Genomic DNA, 17,789 nt, shown 5'->3' with positions numbered 1-17,789 from the left:
CAATACATTCATCGAAAGTATATATTTATATACACAAAAATCCAGGCTTTTTTGGGGGGTATCTATTCATTTCCTAAGTCTGCTAAAATACAGATGGAAGAATATGGAAGATGGGGAAGGGTGGCTAACAGGGATAGGAGACATAGTGTCTACTGGGAGGCAAAGCAAATCCATTGGATTTACCATCGCACACCTCACTAGCATCTCTCACCCTCACATCCAATAAATATTGAACTCCCTTGATATAAACTGTGATGGATAGAAGCAATAACTGTGAATGATGTGTATGACCATGCTCAAATCCAGAGCCGTCTCATAAAACTGAGTGTGAAATTTGCATGTCTAGTCCACTGGAGAGATATTTCTCATCACCCTAATGCATATGTAATACACAAAGCCCCCTGAGGAACATTCCGGTTACATGTATGTATGATAGGTATTTAGCAATCCTTTCCCACTCCTGCCATACCAGTACAAACCAGCACATCACTGATGTGGAGCTCATCGGGCATCTCGCAACGAAATTTAACACAATTTTAATTTCAGCCCAGTTAAAACTGAAGAGAATTATATTGGTGACATACATGTAAATTGAGGAAACAGAATTGAAATTGATGAAGAAAGGACATAAAAGAAGCATTTTTGTGATCTATGAATAAATTTCGTATAAATTAACATAAATAATTTTCAAGTCAAAATTTTTAAACTCTGTGTAGAACCTTGGTGAACCTCATGTAGCTCTCAGATGGAACAAAAATAATCAAAATCAATCAACAAATAGATAAGTATTTATTGTGAGTTTTCAAAATATATGCATAAATCAGCATATTCAATTTCAAAATTCTGTGTAGAATTTTTGAATCCCCCACCTAGTGCTATCATATAAAGCAAACAAAATTGAAATAATGGAGAAGAAGCATTTTGAAATTAAGGACGGACAACACGCCACGGCATAAGCTCATCTGGCCCTTCGGGCCGGATGAGCTAAAAATGGAGGATTTTTTTACCTGTTTCATTAATATCATTTCAATATGAAATGATTACATGTATAAATGAAATAAATATCAAAATTATGGTGCAAAGAGGCACACGAGTTTGTACTACATATAAATTACACAATGTAACACACAGGTATTACTAAATTTGCCCTCAAGTGTTGAAATAAGCATTTAACTGCACATTTCCAAATAAACAAAAAGCACCGCAGATAATAACTGTAGACTTTCAGAAAAACTTTGAAACGAAAAATCAAATACTTATTTCATTAAAGATATTTTATTTTGCGTTGATTAGCAAAATATTGATGGTTATGATTTGAAGTACATCCACACCTGTTCTGTTACCAGTGTAGTGGATTTAAAAGCAATCTGTTCAAGACAAACTTGCTTTCTTAAAATTGATTTCAAAGGCTAACATCTAATAGAACAGTTCGTAGAACTACTTCATGGGCAATTCTGGTCAAATTACCTTTCAATTCTTTCATTATGATACATGTAGGCAGATTTCAAAGCAACATATTACATAAGCATGCCTTACATAGCAGGATGAAGAAATTTAATAGACCAGGTGACAAGAATAGCACACCAATGAACACTCTATGAAGGTATTTGTTGCATTTCTACTTTAAATGCACTAGCATGTTGTTATAACAATGTGCTTAGCCAACGGTGAAATAGCAGTCGCTAATGGACGTATTCTTGTTTTTTGTGGATATAATTAAAAACACAATTCAAAAGAATATATGAATAATCAAGACATCAAAGTTGGTGCTTATCTCATCAGATATTAAACCACCATGCCACTTTTAAAAGTACCAATAACCTTCTTTTGATCATTCACAGAATCTTCTGAACATGCGCAGAATAGAACTACGAACTGGATTATAGACTGGATATGTGTATTGCTTATAATTCATAATTTAAACAGAAAGTTGTTAAAGAGTATTCTCTTTTGTTCCATTAACTTATTGCATAATTTGTATGTGTGAAAGCATGACTGAGAAAAGATTTAATACTCACACTTGAATTAGAGCTTGTTCCAGTGAACGTTGTGTGTGACTCTGAATGGCTTGACTGTCTTCCTTTAGAATTGGTATTCTGACCACTTGCCCTTGGGCCACTCGCCTTCCCATTATTGGCCCCATTGGGAAGATCTTCATTGGAAACCGAGAGTTGCCTCAACGGCTTATGAGATAGGCTCATCCTGCAAAATGGTGGGGAATAAGACAGAAAAAAGTCATAGCATTATGTTATTCAAAAAGCATTATCTTTTGCTGCAATTTTGGCAAAAGTGAAATCATTCATAGTCATCATCATCATCATGGGTACACAGCAACAGAAAAAAGTTCCATGACGCTGTGGTCGGGTGCAGATGTGAAAGTGACAGTTTAGAGCAGCCTTAAATTTATAGGGATTGAATTGATGTAGTGGCTAAGGGCAGATCGTTCCCATCCCGTATGGTTCTGGGCAGGAATGAGTACAGGTGCCGATCAGTTCTGGATTCGATGATATTGTAGGCATCTGGTGTGAAGCGTCGACTTGGATGACTGGAGTTTCTAAGGTGGAGTTTGGTTGACGTTATTGGAGATTCCCCCTTATGAATTAAGTAGAACTGGCTCAATCTGGCATTGAGCTGTCTGTCAGCAAGTTTTTGACAGTTTTGTGATTCATTCATATAATTATTAAAGCTTAACTGGAGTGGGCAATGATTCTGAGATAAAGGCTGTCCCATACAGATAAAGATACCTGTAGATAAACTGAATGCCGTAAAATGAATAATAATAATACACAAAATTTATAAAGCACTTTATATGGATGTTTCAATGTGCTATTAAAGCATGAAAAGAAAAAAAAAGAAGAATATATATACATACACAAAATATCTCAGTAACAGAGCAACAAAGAAACTGAAAGTAAACACATCATATACGAAAATTAATAATACATGCAAAATATAGAGTAATCGGCAAAAAATGGGCTGAAACCCCAAAGTAAGCTGAAAAAAGCACACACAAAAAAGTACGCATGGGCAGGTTGTATTTATGATCCTTGGTCCTTACCACAATCGGAAATTATATTTACTATGACCAATTGAAGGTGAGTTCCAATTGGACCATTTTGGGGTAAGATGGCTCCAGTTTAGATTATAACTATAGCACTCATAAATTGACCAAATACATTCAAAAGCACTCTTGATGCATAACATGTATTTGCATAGAAGCTGTATTAATTATCACTGAGCTTCTTACATGGTATGCATGTCTATCCCCTACAACACACCAAAGACTCTTTCTGAAATTAAGAAGATATTATCAATGTGTGTACAGTACATGGGCAGAGTCTTAATCATGAGAGGCAATAAGAAAAGTAATTGGCAACTAAGATGACACATGAGAAGGGCTAAAAATCAATTATTTCCTGAGATTTTTTTCAGTATCTGATACTCTATCAAACATTTCCTGTATTGGTATAACGATAGCCACTTTTCCCCTCAAATGACCTCAAAATTCAACTACTTTACTTTTTCTTCATTTACTGGTTTCGACGGTAAGCCGCTCAGTGACAAACTCCATGGGAATCAAACTGGAGATTTGGATCAAACTACACTGTACCAAGGACACTACGAAGAATGATCCTATATTTCTGGAGCAAGTTAAAACAAAAAAAATTTTAATAAAGGGGATGACCACCTGTCCACCTTCACAAAAATTTGGTTTAAAAAGCAAAGAAATTTGAATAAGCAGAGTGATGAAAATTGCATTAAAATTGGATGTAAAGTGTTGAAATTTCTATCTTAATATTTGGCTCAATTTTTACAAAACCATTATCAGCAAGGTGATACAAGAATGAGAGTCAATGATATCAATCACTCACTACTTCATTATAATTTTAAAAAAAATGAAATATTCTATATTTCATGTACGTTCCAAAAATGAATCTTGGAAAGGGCTAAATCATCCATTAGAACCACTGATCACTAAAGTGAAAAAACATATAAAACCAAAAGGTAAAATGTCATGACGGTGAAATTTTTTTTTTTTAACAGTGCACTTCACAACCGACTATATGAAACAAACTTTTAATGATAGGAATTCACCTTTATTCATAAGTGATTAAAATATCTATGACACAGAAGACTGGTTTTTCCATGCCTTCATCTCATTCTGAAAGTAACTGAACCTGTATGCATTGAACTTGAGCTCAGTCTGCTGGTAAATTAGAATTTACAGCCAAGTCTGTTGAGACTATTTCATTTTTTAAAGGGCGAGTTATATAGCTAGGTGTTTAGCAGAGCATGTTAGCAGTGCATGTAAAAAACACAAGCGTTTAGAAAGGCACGCATATACATTTTACTTCTTATACACTCTCAAATCAAAATTGGCTGTGAATACAAGTAGTGATCAGTCAACCTTCGGATCTACATGTTATTGGAATCCTAAAGATTTATTTTTGACTCTCATAGGACTTAGCTTAAAATTGAATTCTCTACAGATTTAATCTACATGTTCATCCAGCGTTCAGCTGGTCATTATTTGCAACCAATTTGTATTTATTTCAATTCATAAAATTCATAATGTACTTTATATGCCAGAAAGTCTCAAAAGATAGAACTACATGTATATGTATATGTAAATTATCATATTGTAGAAATCAAACAGGAAATGGGGCCAATTGTCCACAATGGCAAAACCACTGACATCTCTTTACCGGTATATTTTGATCCCGCTGATATTTTATTCCCTTCCTTTCTCTTTCTTTCTCATCTCCTCTATTTTCCATCTTTTTCACCACGAAGGTTCCGAAGAAATTGTTCTTCAAATTGCAAAAAAAAATTCTAGTTTCACATTACTTTTTACAATATGTATATTACCATCTATGTTGTATTTTTAACATTTCATTTGAATTAAAACCATAGAGTTCCTCCACATAAAAAAAGCATTTTTCATAAACATGTACATCCATTCATTCAAGCTTGAACCACAAAATACACTTTCTGCTTTTTAATATGCATGTAATATGGAGGGTAATATAGGAGCGCCTTGAGCACCTAACAATGTGGATAAGTGCGCAATATAAATACCCTATATTGTTATTATTATTATGTACGAAAAACATCAGGCAAACAGCTAGGACATGTATGTATGCCCACACAGACAATTACATATACATGTATGGATTGCGTGCAGTTGCTAGGGTGTCACAAACTTAATATCTGTGTGGAATCATGCAATTCTCTGATATCTAAAATTGCCAATAAATGCTTCTTTATAGGTTTTTCCTGTTTCTATCTGCTCATGCATGTACTATAGACCTACAGGAATGTGGTTGAACTTGTAATGACAACAAAAAGAGATGGATTGACTTTGTTAAAAGGAGGAAGAAATTTCCTTCCAAAGTAATAGAATGAGAAATAAGATGAGATACTGTGTATCTTTTCCCAATATTATGTATAACCCATATTACCTCATTTTTTAGATGAAATGGAATCCATTAGTGAAAGCTGAAAGTTTTAAAATACATAAATATATATATATATATACATGTATATATATATATCAACTAACTGATAATGGTTCTAAAAATTATAATTCATATTACTGATCAATTGAAGCTCATAAAATTAAGATCAAATCTACCCACACATATTTACAAACACATCATCACATGACTGAAGTAAAAACACAAGGATGGATTATTGATGGTTTTTCATGTGTCATATGATTGAGTGCTAGAAATCAAAACACAGTGCGGCAAGATAAAAACAACTTGTATTTTTCCTCAAAACCATATAGTACATGTATGTTAATGTATACCTGTGGGTGTTTCTGTATAGATGAGATTTACAGTAAGTCTGACTGAAAATGATAACATGATATTGAACAAGTATGATGCCATTGATTGAATTTACTTAGTAGAGTGCATACCATGTAAGAACCCTAACATGCATGGTAATGCTTTATGATATACCACACAGGAATGGGAATTTATGTGTGATATAATAAGTCACACTATAACTTTGTGAAAAACCCCCTAATAAGGAAATAATCAAAATTGTACAGTAAATTTAAGAAAGGAATGCATTTTTCAAATGTATAATATGTACAAAGGCAGTTTATAATTTGAAGGTGATCTGAAATATCTTTTGGGGAATACATGTGTCTCAATTTCTCTGAAGTCGTACACTGTAGAATATAATGTGAGATTCAGTGATGTGATTAAGGGATTGGGATGAAAACAATGCCAGGTTGAGAATGTGAGAATGAAAAATTAGGGAGGCAGACATACATATTAAGGGATTGGATTTAAGCTTGACATGTTGTTCAGATTTTCTCATAAAATCATTGTTCATGTAATAAGGCATACCAGATATTCATTTTAACAAAGTTTTGTACAGGTGTACATGTATGTTCAAGGGGTTCAATTAATTCATCCCCCCCAAAAAATATGTGTCCGTGTGTGTGTGCTAATTTAAAATAAATAAATAAAAGTCATTTGAGAATAATCATTTAGCTGAAGAAAGTTGAAGAAGGTACTACATGTAATACTATTTGTAATTGGGGAAATCCAAATATGCAACAAAATATTGCTTACAGTAAGTGTTATCAAAGATTCATGGTGAGAACATTTAATCCCAGTTCAATCATACCTGTCATTGGATACTACATGTATAGTGTAACAGATACACAAAACCTAGACACATATCTTTCAAAGTGCAGTGACTTGGCAGCCCAACTATATTAGTGTCAATTCTTGTTTATTAAATCACCACGCACCCGACACTGTTATGTATGATGTGGGACTGGAGGAAATTGACAAGCAGCGGGGGAGGTTTGTGTAATTGTACTACACAGCACTGATTGGAATACTGAACCTTGTTGGGGAGGAGCTGGGCAATTAATTAACAGGGAACTTGAAAAAAGGTCTGACAGTTTGCTGACGAGGGGGGGAGGTAGTAAAATGGAATACAAGCAATAAATGAGCTCATAAAACCAGTCCTTCACGTTTATATTTTCGTGGAGCTCCATAAAACGCTCTCCTTATTTTTTTGAGGAGCTCAATTGAGCTCCTCAGAATCGCTCTCCTTGAGGAGCTCAAATCAATTCAATACAATACATGTATGATAAATTGTAGATTTTTTATACATCATATATATGCAATAGCTGTGTAGCTATTAATCAATCTGTGGTGAAACTAGGCCTGGGTCAATACATTTACAAAATATGACGCTCCTGCTAAAAAAAAAATAAGGAGAGCAAAAAATCGCGCTCCTAAAAAAAAAAAAAAAAAAAAAAAAAAAAAGCTAAAATTTCACATTTTACATCTTTAAATCCATGAAAAGGCCATCTATTTTCCATAATTCCTTGAAATTATTTTTATTTAGTTGAAAACTATCAGAATAATGAATTTACACTCGGTAAATATTGTAGTCCCACATGTAGACTTCCATGGTGTTGCCATGAAAATCTACATATGGGACTACAATATTTACCGAGTTTAAATTCAAATCAGAGTCGGGAAAGAGGTGAATATTCTTCATTTTTCTGATAGTTTTCAACAAAATAAAAAAAATTCAAAGAATTATGGAAAATAGATGGCCATTTCATGGATTTAAAGATGTAAAAGGTTTTTTTTTTTTTTTTTTTTTTAGGAGCGCGATTTTTTGCTCTCCTTATTTTTTTTTCGGAGCGCGGTAGGAGCGCCAGGGCGATCGCGCTCCTCAAAAATGAAGGTCTGTAAAACATTGATATTATTAGTCAACAACAACAAGTTGTATACAAGTACAAACATACTGAAAACTAAACATTTTCTTATGGTTTTCAGTTTATGCTGAACAAGTTGAATATGGTGGGTTTATAATTTTGGCTAAAATAAAAATACAAAAGATTCAATATTACAGAAAATTAAAAACAAAATTAAGTTTAACCAAGGAAACCCAAATGCTATTAGATTTAGGATTCTCTATCTAGAGAGTTCTGTAAAACCTGAAGACATTTTTTTTCTTCAGCAAAACATTCTCATTTTGGGTAAGTACTGCTGTATTGTGGAACATATACTTTAAAAATAGTGAATGAATTTGTAGTTATTTCAGCTTAAACTGCTTCATTTATCACAGACATGTAAATCTTGTTCTGGGATGTTATAAACACCTATATACTTTCTTCATCACTGTCTTTATGTGATGATTGTTACTCTTTGATTTCATCCCTGAAGTGAAACAGCCTTCAATATTCAATCAAACAAATCGTTGGTGGTTCTGAACCGTCGTATCGCACATAACACGGTGCAAACCCATTTCAGAGAAAATCAACTTCAGAATTTACTGAAATTTTCACACTTTCCCTGCCTTACAACATATTAATTGCTAGAAAAATAAATGGTTGGAAAGACCAAGATAATTGCTTGACATTGGTATCTTTATTTTTACACAAAACCAAGGATCAGAGAAAATATTGCAAAAAAAGCTACATGCTTGAAATTTCGGTTTGAGCGGTTTAGATTTTCCCTGTACAAAAACGAGATAGGCAATACAACAACCCTGACGGCGATTTCAATGCGCGCGGTCAGTCAAAACGTTGTATCGCTTTTTTACATGCAAAGTCAACACAGTCCCGATACGACGGTTTGACTGACCGTGCATTTGCATATAGTGTGCGCAGCTGTTGCTTGCTTTGCTACAGTACACGTTTCCTATGGGATTTGCGAATTTTATCAACAATTTGCATGGCATCGCCATGAAAATCCCCACATACACTATCTCAGAAACTGCAATAAATTGCTGCCGAGAAATTTAGTTGTGAATAGGACTTGTACTTTCATTTTCTGCAAAATTCTCAAAATCAATTTTTTTTTTACCCAAATTGACTGATATGACAGTTTGGATGAACACAGACAAAATATTCACAAGGGTCTTTGTGTAGGGGTGAGCTTCTCACATGGCATTCCATTCAATCTTAACTAGTAGGTATATATGCAAAGTGCCAATGTAAACAGAATAAAATCATGGACTGGATTGGTAAGTGTATATATATGAGAAGGGTATCCCTCCTTGCCTCTCCTATTCATTGCATGTAAATGGAGGTGCCCTCTAAGATGGGATATATATCTCCTTCTCATCCAGATAACAGCCACTCAGTAAGATTTAAAGAGGCCTTGAGGGTTTGGAAACAATATGAGCGGAATACCAGGAAGACATCATATCATGTCAGTACCAAACAATTGGAATATTCCAGAGAGATGGTTAAAGGTAAATGACAAAAATTCTGAATAACATCTACATGTACATGCCTATGGCAGAGTCATGGATTTGTATAGAAAATCCAGGCTCATGTAGGCATACTGTATGAACCTACCTTCATGAATGCTCATTAAAATAAACTTTTTTTTGGATTTTTCATCTCTTGTTTTTTTTCTTTTCTGTATACTTTAACAGACAAGATAAAAAGAACGAAACTTCGGAATTACGAACCTTAATAATAATAATAATAATAGGCATTTATATAGCGCCATCTATCTAGAAATATTCTATTCGGAGGCGCGTTGTTATTATTATTATTACCCCTTATTTCACATAATTATGATGAGAAGAAAAACAACAACAACAAGGAGATGGAGCAGGAGAAGAATAAACAAAAATTGCTAAAAATAAAAGAACCACGATTGAAAGAATCTTTTTTAAAAGAAAGAAAAGAACAAACGTATTAAAAAAAACAAAAGCAACATATTTTGAGCGTGTAATCACCCCACATCAACAAAACAGGACCAACTGCTTTTAAACCTCCTAAAATCAATTTGCTAAGCTCTTTAACCTAGGCTTGATGGGATGAGGCATACAGGCAGTCATCATTTTTCACCCTTGTTAAGACGATCAAGTTATTTGTATGTTGGCCTGACACATGTGCCTCTCATCTTCTACACAATCTCTACTAACCATCTTAGATCCCTTCTATGGTCAATCTAGACAGCTCACGTCATCTTCCATTTTCTGCCCCATTTTTCCGCCTAAATTCTTCCCCTTGCTTCCTCTTAAAGTGGGGCAGCAATCTGTTTAAAACAGCAAATAACTCATGTTTTCTCCCAACATCCAAACATCGCAGTCTCACTAACGAGACTATTCCTAACATGTCATTGGATATAATATAATAAGTGTGATCGGTCTGGAGTCACTAACGTTAGTGTCACTGACATAAAGTTTAAAGCAATAATCAACAAACAACCAGGAAAATGAGGAATAAAAACAATAGTAATTATGATTGTCGTGAGAATGACAATAAATTTTATCATCCATTCATGAAATTACTTTTCATACATTTATGATAGTTCATTCACATGTTGGTCAGATTTCCAATACCTCTATCCAACCCCACACATCCCACTGCCGCTCCCCTTCTCTCCTTGCACTTATTTTTCCCAAATATAATTTTCTACATTCACATCTCCATAAGATAAGCCAAACTACCAACCAACTTCAGCTCCCCCTCTCTTATTTTCTTTATCCCCACCCCCTCTCTAAGAGAAAAATTAATTAAAAAATGCAGAGCTATATATTTTGAGCTCTAACACTAGCCAAAGTTGTTATGTTGAATGTACACTGAACCATACATTGCATTTTGGCTCTTTTGGGCATCTGGGTGGCCTAATTCGCCTGCCCCTATCCCCTTCACTTCTCATCCTCCTATCTATCCCTCACATCCTCTAAGTTCCCTAAATTATATTTCATTTTTCCTTATTTTTTTCTAAGAGCAAAATTACTACTTCCACATCTTTGGAAGATAATCCAGAAATATCTATAATGATATAGTATTTGGAGCGCGCCTTCGATCTTGTTTCCTATTCAGAGGCACAGAGGGAATTATTATGTACACAGAAAGAGGGGGGGGGTATTATTTACAAAATGATAATTTACCACCTCTTGCCCCCCCCCCCCTCTTTCTCCAGTAACATGTGAAAAGTCTTGTATACATTCATATCTTCATAAGATGGGCATAGCAAATCACAGTCAACCCCTACTTCCATTCTATTTCTCTCCCTCTCTCTCTCTCCCTATTCCTCTTTCTCCCTCAACCTTTTTAAATACCTATCAGCCAGTCGAACACAAGTCAAATTTAATATATTCTCAGTATGTCTACGTCTACCCAAGATACAAAATATGAAGAGCAAAACGTATCATTTACAATATTTATATCTACAAATTCTACATTGAGGTCAAATCCAGTTTTTATAAAACTTCAGAAAGAAAATTGGTATTTACCTGCAAACATAAAATGTCAAGATTAGAGGGTTCAATTTGACGTAGCATAGGCCAATCATCACCCCCCTCCTTATCTCCAGAAAACACTATTTTCTAGTTAGTTCAGTTAAAATAATACTCCTTTTGCCAGTAATACAAGATATATCTCTTATAATCTGAACAGCATCCCTATCTGATATTGCTTTGCATACTAAACAAAAATATTTTCTTTCCATTTGGTGCTTGAAGCAAAATGACTAAGAGGCTGTTCTCACTCAGTTCCTTAAACTAGTTTAGTGGAAACTAGTTTAACGCTAAGTGAGAACGGTCGAAGCGCTCTTGGAAGCGCTCTTCCAAACCAGTTTGGAAGACCACCTCGCGATGTAGTTTTCAAGATCGCTTCGCATCGGAAAAGTGGTTTTAGCGTAAGTGAGGACACAACCGTTCTTCGGGAAGCGATCTTCGCACATTTTGAGCGCGCTACTCCACACGACAGGTGTAAAATGCCTATGCTGCGGTTTCGAATTTCGCGCGAAACGTGTCTCCCCACTGAGAGCGTTTCCATAGCAACAAGAGCGCTATACGTGAAGTGATTTTGAAAACCACTTTCGTGTGATCAAGTGAGAACGCTAGCAAAGCGATCTTCCAAACTGGCTTTCTGAACCGGTTCCCAGTAAACTAGTTTTAGGAACGTAGTGAGAACAGCCTCTAAGAACTCTTGTATATGACTTAAAATCCCAGGTACATTTTTGTTGTGGTTTCAATCTTCATTATCTGTGCATCTATTGCTTTTGGCAATCTTTCTGCAGCTTCTGAAGGAAAACAAACCATGTTTGATATTTGATAGAAACTCTATCAGATTACTGCTCATCAGAAAAATCATATGTGCCTGTAAAAATAAGAACCTCCTACTAAATACATGTAGTCACTAAAAATCACAGAAAATTTAACATTTTAAAATGCAATTATCAGTGAAGAAACTCTCAAACATATTTCTGCATACCATCAATTGCAATGTGTAAAAGCTGGCTAACAAACATTACTTTGCATCTAATATTCCCGAATAACATTTCTTCTGGTATATCTAGGGATCATAATTTTTCAATCAAGCTCAACATAATTTTTAAATAATGCCTGTAAGCATCAATAAAATGTTCTTGTATGTTGTAAAAACCTTTTTATTAATCTGCAGCAAAACAACTCTGAAAACAATAATGTGCAAGAACAAATTTTTAAAAGGAGGCTTTTTCTTCTGTGAAAAATGAAGCCTGTATATCAAGCCTATTTCATCCTCTAAAATTGAAAAGCACAAATGTTTGTAGAATTGAACATCCCTCCTCGTAGCAGACAGGGCAGAACGTCTCTCCTCTTCAACACCATGTAATTTACTGATTCTGAATGATTAGGGGCTGGGTCAAGTTCCTTACATCACAATGTCAACCAAATAATCTACTTATATTTCAAGGTTTGCACCATAAGGAGGGAAATGAAGAAATCAAATTAACTGCGTTTTCTGCAACTAATATCGAACATTATAGTCATTAAAAGAAAATCTCTTGGGAGCCAATCTTTAATACTTATTCTAGGAACATTCAAAATATTTTTCTTTTCCTTCATTCTTATTAATGTATGATAACCCCACCTCCCATGGTTATATAGCAAAAGCATATAAAGTTGGACTTATGTATATTTTTTATTAGAAACTAAATTGTTCGAACATGCAAAATTGAGTAGTTTATCTAATGAGCATTAAAGCATTCATAATTTGAAATGTTTATAAATTTATGATAAATCTCAATTGATGATATCTATTACCCCTTCCCCCCTCCTCTCTCTGTATTGTGTTGCTAATATCTATGGTTTCCTGGAATCCTTGTTAATCATGTGAGTATTCAACTTTGTGTTATTAAACAGAATTAACAAAGATTGTGATGTATTCTAGAATCTTCACTCCTTAGAAAAACCTGAGTATTGGGTGTTACTATTATAACCTTTATAAGAAGCTGAAGTATCTGGATCACTTTTACTGTGAAACCTTGTTTAGATTGAAACACCAAACCAAGGATAAATTTAATTTCACCTGTCACGCTGTCTGCACCAGCTATTACTGTAGCTACTGCTTTGGAGAGCTCAGTGACATTTGCAATACGCTTTCACCCATGAAAACAGCAATGAGCTTTGTTTTTAGTGAATGTATAAGATCCAGTACTTCATTAGGAGATTAAATGCCAAATAGGTCAAAGGGTTGTCAAATAGCAAGGCACTGAAATGGTCTATCTGCTTTTAAATACCACTTTCCATCAGTAAAATGTCTCTAAAGAGCACATTATATACCCAGATCATCATGAAGAAAGTATTAAGTTATATAAAAATATAAAAAAAAGTGAGTGGGAAATGAAATTGGTTCCCTCATTTGCAAACCAACCAGGATATGAATAACTGATTTGTGAAATTAGGCGAAACTTTAAAATATAATAACTTCCTAACTGTACATCCATTTTTGATTAAATCTAAATTAAATCTACTGTTAATCTAATTATGCATTTTTTTAAATTCAAATCAACTCTCTGCTTGTGTTGACTTGCCCTTTAAATTAAAGTTATTGAATTTCAAATTTTCAAAGTTTAGCAATATATTGTGAAAACAATTGTACACACGTCGTCATGAATATTCATGAGATGGGCTGATGATGTCACATCCCCACTTCCCCTTTTCTTATGTTATTAAATGAAATCATAATTGTTTCATTTTTCATACATGTGTGAATAATGTCTCCCTTGTAATGAGTAAGTTGCAGCAATGAATATCTTATGTACTCAATCAGTTGTTATTCCAATATTTTTGGTTCTTGAAGGAAAAAATTGAATAACCTAATTTCATAAATGCCCGGTAATAAAATACAAAAGAACAAGTGGGCATATAACATCATCAGTTTGCTCATTGAATATTCATGAAGACATTCCTTTAACTGTTTCACCGGAATAATGCAAATCTTCAAAATGCTATATAACTTTGTAATTCCTTGTCCGATTTTGATCAAATTTTTAGTATTTTGTTTTCCTGATTTTTCTGGATCTGTTCAAATCATATAATTTTTATCCTGGAGTCCCCTTTAAATAGAATTTGGCTGCCACCCCCCCCCCCCCCCCACCTCAAAAAGGGAACAAATAGTAATAAAAAAGTTTAAATTCAATCACAAACAATGATATCAGTGTTTTTATTTTCAGCTAAAATGGTTGATGAATGAAAGAGAGACTTCTCTATTTAAAACACAACAATGACAAGGTTCTTAATTTGAGTCATTAATCAATAGGTCAATATAAAATGCTTTAGGCATTGTCAGTTTATTGTGAAACCAAGCAGTCATCTGGATTGGTAAACATGACTAAAAAGTCATAAATAGATCTAATAGTATACATGTATGTACTTCCTCATACAAGCAACACACCAGAGACCCTTCTATAATTAGAAAGATTAATTTACTGCACATGAAGGTATTGAAAGAGAAATAGATGCTACATGAGCAAGAGAAGAGCTTACAATCAATGATCGATTCAAACACATTTTGTTTACTTCAGTATTATAACTTGGCAATGACTTAATATTTCTACAAAGCATTTAATTTATAAAAGAGTTCTGGATCAGATTGGCTCTAGAAGAGTGCACATAAACTATCATTGCCTATAATCCTCATCCACCTGGATGTAGAGTAGCAACTCTCAGAACATGCTTTGGAAATGGCTTCAGCATCATACTAGGAATTGAACACACAATCTTTGGATTGACCAGTGCCACTCTGCCTTTGAATCTAGCAGTTACATAAATATATATAGTAGACTTAACAATGTGACATTGCATTTACACTGAGTACCATCTAATCCAATGTCATTGGATTTTCAGGAATTCCTCCTGTTTTGCCAGCAGAGAGCCTCCGCCCTCACCATCATCCATTCATGCACATCAGCTTTGCTCATCATGTGATCCTCTGTGCATGACAGTGTCATGATCTAAGCCACTACCCTGGTAGAGATTAAAGATTGAGGATAGCATCTAGAGTGGCTTCATCATGAATGGAGGAGGCGAAGGATTAAATGGAAGGGATGTACATAACATATAGGCCTTGTGTACAGGTTTTCTGGTAGTCCATGTATCACATTAAGGCATGCAGTTCAAGAACATTCCCTTCCCCTACCCTTCAAAATCCAAAGTCACTTCCCCTTGCTCTCTTTCACAATGCTTGCTCCTTATCTAAACTCCGAAATTAATATCACATCGGCAAGAACATTCAACCCATGATTCACATACTAAAACATCCCAGGAATGAGCATATTACAGCAGCTTGTTTCTGTTGAGGTTCCCTTGAGGCAATTTTTGTATTCTCAACATGGTTGTATAGATACCCCTAAACTTCTAAGGATACTGTGAAAACAATCAGCGATAAACTATCACTTTCTTGTGATGTGCTTAGAAAGCCATGCATCTGAATTTGCTGATCCCTACCCCAGGAGAAAATATGAGGCAGAATGAATTCAAACTTCAAATATCAACATTTAAGCCTAAAATTTCTCTTTATTAGAAATAAGACCTACATGCACAGAGAAGTGGCCTCGCCCTAAAAATAACAAAATTTCAAGCATGATTAACTTGTGGACTCCTTACTCTATCAAATCACCACTTAGCTGCAAATAAAAAACAACAATCAGTCACAATGTCTTGACAAATGTCTAAAAAATTATTCAGCAAAAGACATGTGATCCCAAACTAAACAAGATGTACTGTTAGAACTATGTAACAATATACATCAATCATAATGGGGTTCATAGTATTTCTACTTTTCTTTCATACATGCATACATGTACTTTAGATTTAATAAAGTAAAATGAATGCGGCGTCAGAGCCAATCAAGTGAACATTACCCACAAATATGACAGATTGAAGGAATAAAGTATCCAAATTGATGTTGATGCAATATGTATGAAAAACAGTTTAACAATTGATTTTTCTCTCCAGAGATCAGAAAAATATGCTGCTTCAAAGTAGACTAAATTCTTGAAATTTATTTGCTGAAAAATAGAGTACATTATTTTTCTTTCTGAATAAGAAACATAAGCAATGTAGCTGTTACACATAAACAAGTACATACCTAAACATTAAACTGTCAGAAAAGGAAACTTGGTATGATTTATGTACTGAGCACTAGCGTACCTACGGGGGGGGGGGGGGCAGGGGGGGCACTCTGCCCCCCCTGACGAGCCACAACCCATACAAAAGTCATAAACCTGCCCCCCCCTGACGAGCTTAAAAGACCTTTTTTGCCCCCCCTGACGAGCTTGAAGACCTTTATTCCCCTGATGAGCTTTTTGGTAAGAAAAACCTTGCTTTTTTTATTGAAGACCTTTTTTTTTTTTTTTTTTTTTTTTTTTTTTTTTTGGCTTGTCAAATTTTTTTTTGGTACGAAAACCTTGCTTTTTTTATTGAAGACCTTTTTTTTTTTTTTTTTTTGCTTGTCAAATTTTTTGGCGGCTGATTTTGCCCCCCCTGTGGAAAATCCTAGGTACGCCACTGGTACTGAGTATCTAAAAAATACAAAAATAAATCTGTGATGACAGAGTTAATATAGGAATGGTCTTGTTTTATAATAAACATATTTTACTTTTTAAACACTGAAAAAGCTATGAAGAAATGACAATTTTTTTGCTATTTTGTTGCCATCTTATGTACAACTTCTTACAGGAAAATCTTTGATCTTGACATTAAAATTCACTGTATTTTTGCCATTGTAAAATGGGCTACAGACTGACACAATAAAAGAGAGACATTTGGCCAATAAAACTTTCGTTGTCTAGACTTCTACGAGAGAGAAAGAGAGGAAGAGTGAGAGAGAAAAGAGAGTAATTTAAATATATTTTTATTCAGGTCCAGTGTGTCCAGTAAATAACAGAGGGGAAAGGAGACAGCTAATCATTCTAGATTTGCCCCAAAGACTCTGAAAACCGGAGAAAGTCTGATTCTGTCAAAGGAGAATATATTCACCACACAATGGACACAATTAGTGGTTTCCAGGTGCATTTGAAAGAAAATTCCATCTTGTTTCTCTTTCACAAAATACCAGTCTAAAATACATGAATTGTACATGTACATATTCTCTTGCATTCTCTTCCCTTAGCTACATATATATATACACAGACCAAATGCTAACTTCCAGATCACGTTGAACATAACATTGAGTTTGTACAAACCCATCTCTTCATATACAGCTTTTACATATGAGGGCTGACTCATAGCCTTCTTTTTTAATGGATCGAGATAGAAACACTGTAGATAGATTAGTGCTCAGCTGTTATCAGTAAGAAAATTCTGTCGATATATCTGTAAAAACTAAAAATATGATACCTACATCGACAACTATCGACAAAAGAATATTTCATTTATAGGCGGTTTGAGGTAAACTTGAATGCGCCATGGCAGTTTAGACAAGACCGCATCTCGTCCACGTCGATGCCGTAGTTTTAGGCTAGGCTTGGGCGACACCGACGCAGATTGTGCACGGTCATCGTGGTCCA

The 17,789-nt window shown here is 34.6% G+C and overlaps 1 protein-coding gene across 1 annotated transcript in view; it reads right to left on the bottom strand.

The window, feature by feature from the left end:
- LOC129277594 (ras-specific guanine nucleotide-releasing factor RalGPS1-like) overlaps positions 1 to 2,201 on the bottom strand; it is a 60,168-nt gene extending 57,967 nt beyond the window's left edge. Inside the window, exon 1 of the mRNA XM_064110260.1 lies at positions 2,019 to 2,201. Within this exon, the coding sequence (XP_063966330.1) occupies positions 2,019 to 2,201 (183 nt within the window). The remainder of the gene's footprint in view (positions 1 to 2,018) is intronic.
- Between the last annotated feature and the right edge of the window lie 15,588 nt (positions 2,202 to 17,789).

This window comes from Lytechinus pictus, chromosome 15 (assembly GCF_037042905.1).
Source record: "Lytechinus pictus isolate F3 Inbred chromosome 15, Lp3.0, whole genome shotgun sequence".
NCBI classification, from domain to species: Eukaryota; Metazoa; Echinodermata; class Echinoidea; order Temnopleuroida; family Toxopneustidae; genus Lytechinus; species Lytechinus pictus.
Note: the sequence above shows the minus strand (reverse complement) of the source record. Positions and strands in the feature narration are given on the sequence as shown.